This window comes from Syngnathus acus, chromosome 14, assembly GCF_901709675.1.
Source record: "Syngnathus acus chromosome 14, fSynAcu1.2, whole genome shotgun sequence".
Lineage (NCBI taxonomy): Eukaryota > Metazoa > Chordata > Actinopteri > Syngnathiformes > Syngnathidae > Syngnathus > Syngnathus acus.
The window spans coordinates 1,963,820-1,974,589 of record NC_051099.1 but is presented as its reverse complement, the minus strand read 5'-3'; the positions used below and the strand labels follow the sequence as shown (position 1 = coordinate 1,974,589).

The 10,770-nt window shown below is 40.8% G+C and overlaps 1 protein-coding gene across 1 annotated transcript in view; it reads right to left on the bottom strand.

The window, feature by feature from the left end:
* Positions 1–549: 549 nt before the first annotated feature.
* kctd16b (potassium channel tetramerization domain containing 16b) overlaps positions 550–10,770 on the bottom strand; it is a 32,846-nt gene continuing 22,625 nt past the window's right edge. The window contains exon 2 of the mRNA XM_037269743.1: positions 550–4,548. Within this exon, the coding sequence (XP_037125638.1) occupies positions 4,091–4,548 (458 nt within the window). The 3' untranslated portion in view covers positions 550–4,090. The remainder of the gene's footprint in view (positions 4,549–10,770) is intronic.

Here is a 10,770-nt window from a genome sequence, read left to right as displayed (position 1 = left end):
GCACAGTGAGTGAACCACCCACGCAGTGACATAAAATATTTATTCTTCCTTAACGTTCACTCATCGGGACTTTGAAATGGGTGTAATTGAGTGTATCGTCCGTGAACACGCCGGCGGGAAAGAAACGGAAGATTTCCTTCCATATGTTTGCTGCTAACCAGACCGATTGTCTTGGTGAAGGGGGAAACTTGATTTTTGCTGAACAATGGAGTCTAAATGTCCTTCACCAAGGTGTCATCGTCAAAAAAATCGGCTTTTCCATTGCAGCCATGAGCCTTAACAGAAGATGCAGAATTTTCATCTTTAATACAGTCAAGCAGGATGTTACGCAACTGTTCTTAGCAAAAAATCTGATTTCATTAGCTGTAATTAAAAATAAATTGTGTGTTAGCATGAGTTATCATTTTTTAGCTTTTGAATGGATTAACCAAAAAAAATTAAAATATCAGTTGCTGTTTTAATCTTCCACTAATTGAGTTCTACCCAATATTTTTTTATTTTTTTTTAATGTTCCAGTAGTCATCGAGAATAAATACGACTCTTGGTCACTGTACAGGCTGTTTTTGTTTATTAGCTGTATTTTGGAGTGACGAATAAATTCTCTGTAGGGTCTTTAAAGGCAGATGGGACATCACCAACATTCACTTTCAAATCTTGAGGTACATTTACCCATCAAAACAATAAATACATTACAAAAAAATAATCACATTGTTCATTTTTTACCAATTTAGTACAGTTGTGTATTTCAGTTCCATTTTAGCTTGCGATAAAAGAACATAGCAATCAATCCATTCCAAAGTTGGAATTTTATTGGGTATTTGTTTACATCTGTAGAGGAACATTTGACACGATCAACATATTTGTGCTTGTCTTCTTTTTTTTTTGTAATGTTAATAGCAGTTTGGACAAAAAGATTCTTCACAACAACAGACTAATCTGTCATAGTTTTGAATACCAACATGCTCACAACAATTCAGAACCATTTTTTCCATGTGTGTATCAGAACCAACACACGTCACAACATCACACCCTTTAGTTTCAAACAGTATGTGCCGAGAATGAGATTTTTCTTTTCTTTTTTTTTTGTACTTTACATGTGAGTCAAAGGCAGGAGAGAACAGGAACCGTGGCCCTACTTGTATTTGCAGTCTGGCAAAACTTTAGTTTACAAAGTCACAAACATCTTTTCATTCTTCACACTTGACTTCATACGAGAATGTTGTAGGTTTGAGTCGCAATTATAGGACCTTTGTCACCAGAGACGACAATGGAAGACATATCACTCATGGCTCGATGCAAAAAATGATGACTGTCCTTTTTTTTGTGAAATGTCATCTTTTTATGGGACTCCATACATTGTGCAAAAAGATCTGTAGTCGTGTCTACAAGGCCTCCAGGTGTTGCTCTGCTGTGTTTCGGACTTGAAAAATAAATATCGAATCGTGCCGAGACAAATGTTTGAAACTAAAGCAGCACAAAAATCACCTGCCAGAAATGCTACCAATTGAACGTTTTGTGATTGCACTGATCAGGAACCAGTAGATGGCATGACACGCTTGTCACCAATGGCTAATTGATGAGATGTCGAAATGTAAAGTTGTGCTTTCCTTTTGTACTTCAATTGGCATATGGCTTCAAAACCCCTTGGGAGGTGTTTGGTTACATCCATACGTGGAATTGCTAATAAACAACGTTGGGCTGATCGATACCGAAATGCTCATTCATTTGGAATGATTCGTTCCATTTTCTCTTCAATTCTCAGGGACTCCCGGTTTGGAGGTGTGGAAATGAGATTCTTCGGTCAGCCTTAAACTCAATGGAATTGCGTTAAAGGGCTTTGAGTCAGTAAGATGAGTCTCGGGTTCCAAATGCCACACGCTGCGATGTGTTGTTTACGTCCACACTGGATGTCATTGGAAGCCATTCGTCATGGCTTTCCCCTGGAGCCAGAAGTGGCCTTTCTTTAACCTCCATCACAACACAAGAAATGCCTGTAAAATGACTTTCTATTTGTGCTTGCTTTTGCAGAATAAGTCATTATTATTCCAACTGGGCTGCCAATAATTGTAAATGAAATGAGAGCTGCGTTTGTTCAATTTGTGCACTCACCGAAAGCGACATGTGGAAGTCAAGTCAGACGTCGGAACGGTGTTCTTATCTATTCAGCATTTGTGTCAATGTCGCCAGTCTGACAGAACTGGGTCATAATTCAACAAGATAGAAACCATATAAATATATGTGATGGGTTATAGGCATTTGATGCTTTCCTTCCAACCTTGATCGTGCAACGTAAAAGTCAAATGGCAGTGGCTCATAAATGGCTACAAAGATACTCGAGAGATTTTGATGTCATGTACAAGGAGTATAATACTTAATGTATGGATTTATTTACATATGATACATGGCTTTATTGACTTCAAATGTAAAAAAATATTTCATGGTTGAATTTGCAACTGTATGATATGATAAATCAACCCAAAACAAACAGGAAAATGAACAACATCGTGGATAATATTACTCTGGAGGCCTTTAGGTAGAAAATATATATAATTACCATGAACATATGGGTATTATTTCTTTATAGAGATAAAATATTTACTTTATTTCTGTGCTTTAAAACGCAACTTATTTCAATGTAAACGTTTCAATTTACAATAAGCTTTGATTGTATATGTTTGTTGCATTAGGCTCTGAACACGGCAATTAAATATGAATGATATCTCTCTCGGAATAAATCTCGTTTTTTCAGGCTTTGTCCAAAAAATTAGTTCAGTTAAATGTTTAGATTGCCAACCTAGGAAATAAATGAAATAAATAATAATGAAATAATGGTTATGATCTTTTATGTGTGTTATCCAAAAGTGAACCTAATAATAGTGTTTAAAGACATTTTGCCTCTCAGCTCTAAAAACAATTTTCAATATTAACTGGGCTGCACCAATAAAAAAAAATATATAATAATAATTTTGGTCAACTAATTGGAAAACACATGGAATACTTGTTCTGTCAATATTTTTTTTTGTCAGGCTTCATTAATAACTGCAAACAAGAATTGCAAATCAGCGCTGTCACCAGAGCCCTTCGTCAATAATTATTGATCAGCTTGTCAACAGACGGGAAAGAACTGTAAAACCGTCAGGGGAAATTAGGAAATATCTTTTTCTCGTCCCGTGCTTGTCGAATAACTGCATCTGCACGTGCTTTGAATATTCAGTGTTTTTGAGAATAGAAAGTAACTAGTGATACACAAGGAAAAATATTTGTGTGGGTGGATGTGCGCTCCATCAGGACTTTTATTGCGCCCGTGTATTTCTCGATGATTTGACCATCAAAACCTACGTTTTATTGCCCATCTCGGAAATTGCTCTGCAGGAGCCAAAGCAATTCACGCCGCCGCGATTTCACTCGGGGGTGCGCCTTCGCAATAGAACTCATATTACAACAGGAAAATTAATTTGGGCTGCTGATGAAATCGTAACATTTCCCGCCTCTGAACTGCGTCCAAAAAAAAAAAAAGACGGTTTGTGTGTACCCGGGAAGCACTACTAGATTGAAAGTACTATCGGGAGAGTTTATCAGCCTCATGTAGATAGCCGTGACCTTGGGGTCTAACTAAGTGTGATCACACACAAAAAGGGTCTGCTCGGTTTATAATGGAAAGAAGTTTTGAAGGTACATAACGTGGAAGGCACGCTAAATTATCACCATATCCTCCAAATTCCTTTTCACTTGGACATTTGCAGTGATTTGAAAACCAAACTGATGACTTTTGGAGTACCCACTATCCCTTCCCGATATTCCTCTGGGGTTCATCTGTCTTCCCGCTTTGGTCCTTCCATAAATGATTCAAACCTGTGAATTATAGAGTGAGATAACGGCACATACTCTGAGTAGGCGGGGAACTAAACGCGCACACATACTACATACGTTACGTCAATAAGAGAACAGTCTGGATTTGTATGCTTCTTTTGAGCTTCAGTCTGTCGTGGTTCGACCAACTGGCATAATGGTGAATGATTGAGTTTAATTATCTTTGTCGCAAAAGTCTCAAATGTGTAAACAGATCCTCGGCGGTCACTCGGCCGCGTTCTCAAACGCGGTACTTTCTCAACAAGTCCGCCTGCCACATGTACTTCCGCTCGGGAAACCTCTCGGGAATCTTGATCTTGCGAAAGTCTTGAATGCACCTATCCAACTCTTCCTCTACCGTCAGCTTCTCTTTGGGCTGCCTCTTCTTGCACGTGTTGGGGTCGCGGGAGCCGGAGGTCAGAGTACGCAGGAGGTCGCTTTTCCGCCGTTGTTCCGACTGTTGGAGCCTAGCGACGGGGCCTTTTTTTACAGGCCTGTCCAGAGTTTGGACGTTAGCGTGGGGCTGGCGGCTGACCGGGCCGCTGATGACCGTCCCCTGCGGAGAGCCGGCTTCGGATTGGCTCTCCGAGCTGGAGGTGGAGAGCTCGTTGAAGGAGGTGCCGCTTTCGCCCTCGCCGTCGCCCTTGTGGTTCTTGCAGCAGCAGTCGCAGGGAAGCGACGACCAACGTGACGTGCCACCTGCCCAAAAGATGACATTATCATTTTTCATTCATTGCATGAATGTAACAGTGACACACACATACCATACCCTAACACAATGGGTACCATTGTATTCCGTTCTAAAAAAAAGAAAAAGAGCCATTGGGAGAAAGCCAAAGGATGAATGAAAAGTCCCTGCTCTCAAACAAAGTGATCCAACAATGAGGACAACTGGCTTTCTTCCAGTTTAATCATAGAGGGGAGCTGGCTGACTAGCTTGTATTGTTGAGAAAATTGCAATCATGTATCCACGCTGTCCATGGAAATGGACGTCAAAACACACAACAGCTGTAAATGGACTGGAAGACACCAGAGGCTACTGTGCATTATGGAGTTGTGTTTGAATAATACAAGCGGCGGCCATTTTAACACTCCAGTCTATAGTAATGTGCCGTAAAATACCAGCTTTGACATTATGGCTTGTGTAATTGTTATTCTAACACCAGATTGCTGACTTTAATATTCTGGTGAGGGCATTTTGTCAAAGCAGGGTTTCTTTTTTTTCTTTTCAAACTTTGTCGCATTGAAATGAATCTTTTATTAATTCAACACATATTGTTAGATAAAACAAAGTCTTGTTAGTGTCTGGCAAGTACACTCATTAAATATATTTGTCACATTGATTTTGGAAGAAAGAGAATTATTAATGAATGAACCACTAATGGTCATGTGCAAATTGGATTCAAATCAGTGGGTTGGGAGACAAAAACCAGTTGAAGAGCTCAGCGTGATTTCTGTGTGAGCAAAAGAAGAAATGAGACACACCTAACATTTATTTTTCATACCAACCTCTTGCATAATTAAACGGGTATCTGTTGCTGATGGACTTCTCGAAAGCCCCCATCAAACCATCTGTACGAGCTTTTTCCGTGCATCTACTATTCATAATTGGCCGCCTTGGTTCTTTTTATGTACAGTCGACGTGAGGCTATAAATAAAGTTGTTTCAAATAAACAAACCGCACGCACCGAGACTAGGCTTGAAGCTCCAAAGACTCTAGAGAAGCAGATGTACGATATGGGGGACGTGGCTGAGATCTTAATCAATTGGAAGGAATCCTTGATTCATGGCAGAGTTCCGTTCTTACACTAATCTAATTGGGCAGCGTTCATAAAATCAACAATTTATCTATTTGCTGTATTTCTGTCAGTGCTGCATATATTTGATTTCAATCTTGGGATTCATTCCCACCCATTTTTCCCGATTAACCCCGCCAGCCATGCGCCCACGTATAAATCGTCACTTGAACCGTATCGTGTGAATCCACTCGGACAATTGTGCACTTGCAACTCTGTGGCCACGATTCGGAGAAGGCCGTTTTATTTTCCAGCATGACTGCCCCAATGTGCAAAGTCCATGAAAGGTGTGGAAGAGCCCTCTTCTGGATGAATGGACACAAATTCCTCTGCACACAGTCAAATCTTATAGAAAGTCACCCCAGGAAACTGGAAGCTCCATATATTCTCATTTTCACTGGATACTTTTGTCATCCTTCTGTACAAACAATATTTTTCATGTTAATTGAACAACATCCAATGCGGATGAAGTCAGCAGGACTGAATTGCTTTAATTACTACTGACATTTACAAACGACTTGAAAAGAATTCTGTTTATACTGCAGACACAATTCAAACCACTGCATAGGTAAACAATGCATTTATTAAACATATTGCAAGGTGTCATTAGTCGACGCTATCATGAGTTCATTATGTCAGCGTTGGGTGAAATAGAGGCTTTGCTCGACTCGTAATTGGGGTTTTGAAAAATGACCCCAGGCTCCTGTGAATTGTTAAAAGTGCCAGCAGCCAATTTTCTTGTCCAGAGCAAATTAATAGGATGGGATCTGCCAACTGTCGCTAACAAACCTGACGAACAACGGCGTGATTAAGCCTTAGCGTGGCGTAATTACGTTCACCTCACTTTAACTTTTCACATCAGGAGTCGTGGCAGCGCTACGCCGTTGGAATGGTAAATGGACACGCGACTCGTGGGGATCCGCTCATTTACGTTTTGGATTTGCCATCAAAGCTTTAGTGGAGTCCTGACAAATTGACTGGAAATAAATTCAATTGAAGACATTTGTGGGGGCATTAAATCCAATCAGTGCTAACTTGGATATATAAAGAAAAAAGAACAATTACCGGCCGCGCTCGGTGCAGTGTTGTAATTAGACTGTGGAAAAGGACGAATCATCAGTATGCGGTGTTGATGCATCATCATAACACATCACGTCAGCGCTAAAAACAATTTACGCAACTAATTGGAGTGAATGTGTGCAGGCTTTCTCGTTGCCATTTGCACTGTACATTCATAATGGCTTCCTAATTGAAGTGCAAATTAGGTTACTGTGTTTGCTTTCATTATTGAACTTTTGCTTTCAGAGTTTTTCTCAACGACCGCAATTTATCGACTATATCGATAAGCCGTTCAACCACTTTGGCAAAGTTTTGCTTCTGTCCATGTACAGCATTGGCTCAACTTGAGCTTTATTTGTTCCGCCCCTGAGGAATAAAAAGTCCAGTTATACTTTTACAGCTGGAGAATGTCTCAATCTTAATTGCAAGATATCAAATGTAAAGGTCCATAAGATTTAGAAGGTGATTGACTTTTTGTGTGTGTGTGTGACAGTGGATGTCCCGCTATTATCTGTAAGCAAGGAGGTCGGTGTCAGTTGGACTTCCCGCTTATGTCGTCGGAGATGTCAAACGTTCGGCCTCCCTTCTGGCCGCCATCTTTCTTTGCGTGTGTGCAGCAGTTGATTTATGTGATCTCATGTCACTTCCCTTTCACCATGTGGTGGGCAGATTGAAGTCTAGTGACTGTCAAATGTTATCACACACACACACACCCAAAACTTAATCCCTTCCGACAGCTTCTCTGATGTATTGATCTCCGTTGTAAAATCCGCCATGTGCACTCCATCTTTTCCTCAATAAAATACAATCTGTGCATCGTCAAGCATTTCTTTCCCCATTGGTAAAGGAATCAATCATCCATTTATCAGTTTTACTCACGCAACTGAAGAGCTTGTAAATAAGCAGGTGGGAAAGTAAAATGTCTTCCATTATGTTACGAGTCATGCAAATATACTACCGCACGCGTGTTTCTATATTCCGGCTTTCTTCTCCAAGGCTAGTATCGATTAGCCGGGTGCATCAGTGGAAGCATATGGACGATTGGCTTCTTGATTGATTTCTGTCACGCAGCCCGGCCGGCTCTGTTCACTGGAGATAAATGATAGCGCAACACCAAAAGCAAATAAATCCTCCAGCCATCTATCACCCCTTTGAGCATCCATTTTCTTCAGCGTCTTCCTCTCATCACTCAACTGGTCACTCTTTGTCGTATTGTCTTCCTGGATCTTCTGTCAGGGTTTATCGGCGTTGTGTTACGGATCAAGTTTATGCTCCCTACTGGGGCTTGTTAGATTCATTTGAGCAGAGCAAAGTTAATGTCAAGGGTTTTTTCACTCTTGCCAGACGTGGTAAACAATGGCAAGGCTTTGTCCTTTTAATTTGTTATCAATCGGATAAATCTGTCTTCAATCCTTATTTTATGATCGAGAGTGGAATGCAAGCAAAAGTCGAAATATTAATATGAGGGCTTTCAGCATACTGATGTCCGTTTGAAGAGTGGAAACAGAAATCCACTCTGAATGTGTTTGTGTTACCTGTCGTCTATTTTTTACCGCATCATCCAAAAATAAATTCTCTATTTTCGGCTGATTTAGAGGAAGGCACTTAAATCAGGGGCTGTAACTTACAAAGTTAATTCCTCGATGGATAAAAAAAACACAAGCTGTCTGCGTAAGCCTCATTGTCAACACCACATAAGCCCGGGATCATTCACACGATGTCAATTTTGTGTTGCAATCAGACGAGTGGAAGTTTTTCCACAGGGGAGCTCGCAAAAGGTGAGCCAAAGTGCTGTTTCACTTTGGAAGAGACTTTCCATTCCGTATTTTTGAACCACCATATTTTCTGAGTGTTGCTGGAACTGTTTTGGGAGCCATTTTGAGAAGTTGAAATGGCTTTGAAACACACGATGCCATTGCAGATTAAATTCATTGACCAAGCGCTAATGTTTTGATCCTCACAAGGGCATCGAGCACACTCGTTTAACGGAACAAAAATGAAAGTTGGCAGTGATTTGCCTTGTTGGCCAAGGGCGCCAAAGCACAACAGACGCGCCGCGTCGTCTTTGTCTTGTCTCTGAGCTGTCAACGGTCAGATATCGATTTGGCGCTCCCCGACCCAGGAAATGAGCTCTGGACAAAGATGTCAGCTGTTCGATGAAAAATTCCAAACGCGTAGGGCGTGATTGATGATTCGGAGATATCTAGTATGCAAGGGTGGTATAATTGATATTAAGAATGGAGCGGTTATCCAGCCCGCCTAGCTTTAATTCCTCTCGCGACCACGTAATTATGCCGTTGCGAGACAGCGTGAAATGATGTGTTTAACAGTTGAAAGGCTAAAAGCTGCCACATCTAATATGTCGCCCCTGTGTGCAAGGATTCAACTCACTAATCGTGTTTTTAAAGATAACTCCAACAAGTAACCTTTAACTAGTTTTGATTTACATTCTACTCAATAGTTTGCTGTAAGGTCAAATTTCACGCAGTCATATCATGACCTTGCTAAATACAAAAGTATGTCACCGATTGGATATTGTATTTTGACTTGTCAGGAAATAGAACGAACGTCTTCCCCATTTGAGTTTGACAACACTTTGTCTTTGCAGCAGTACATTTCCATTTTCGCCCCCCTGTGTCCATTTGTTTGACTTTTTTTTTCTCCTTCTAGGCTTAAATTTTCAATAGGAGCCCGTGTTTTGTTTGAAGCAGCAGGGAGCTAAGCGTGCTTATATAGAAGATGCTGCTGCCAGGGCTTCTCCTCTGAGTCCGGGGTACACGGAAAATGCAAATCGCAACTACTGCATTTCCCCTTTCATGTTTGCAAGAAAAGGCGAGTAGGAATTTTCGGGGGTGGTTCGACTAAGGTGAGCCATGACGATGGAATATAAATATTAAATAGCTCGTACGAAGAGTTTCTCCAGCATGCCAGTGTTTTGAATAGTTTTGAGATGAATGAAAATGCCCAATTAACTGTAAACCCCACGGCATCAATGTGGCAGTCTGGAAGAATTTCTCTGCAGATTTTGATGGAGGCACTTAAAATCTGGTCACGTTTATTGCTGCTGATTGTTAATTAAGCCTCTTTTATCCATTTTTTTTTCTTCTAATTCATCATTTTTCTCCCCGATACAGCTCATCTGTTTTGCGTTCTATTTTCGACGCTTGTATCTCATCCATCACTCGGTCAAATATCATTAGTAGAATGGCATTCAGCACAGCCCGGGACTTCTATTGAAAAATAATGGTGACCTTTTATGAAGGGACTGGGGAACAGTTTTTAAAATGATAAAGAAAAAATGTTGGCTTGAACAATCCTTAGATGCGGAAACCTCAGTTTGATCTGGATTGGCTTTGAAAAACCGTTTTTCCATGATCCCGCTGACACACTTCTTCACAACTGTAGCAATTAAAAGATAATGCCTTGGAGAGGGGCAATTACATGGAGATGAGTCTACAGTACAAGTTGAATCATCCCCGTCTAATGACCGATGCATGCTGATTCATCAGTCGTGGCTGCATAGTCACAGACGAGCACAAAGGTAGCGACTGATGACTTATCTGCACTGAGCGCAAACAAACACAAAGTAATGGGCAAACAAGCAAGCGGCCATTATCACTCTCCTGCAGAGAGCTCGCCAAGCGCTATCTCTGGCTTTTCCGTCACACTTGTTATCCGCTTTTTGTGCACAACACCACTGCCAGATTGGAATTCAGCTTAAAGGATAGTGAAGGTGCCCTGATGACGGCTGATGGTGTGCTGACAATGGGATTGTTTTAGTGGCTTTGGAAGGAGGCTCAACTGGGAGTCATTTTATTGTCTTCCATCTTTGAATTTTGGACTTGTTCCTTCTCGTTCGTTGCTAACTTAATATAAGTTTCTTATTTGATACTTTGTTTGAACTAACCATACCTACTTGCCAATAGTATCTCTGAATATATTTGGATTACTTTGGGTCATGCCTTCCAGGCTTTGGATCTGCTTTGGTGTCTGAAACATTGCTAATCAATACAGCAATGCCCAGAATGTATTTTCTTTATATCTATGTTAAGTAGGTTATGCATCA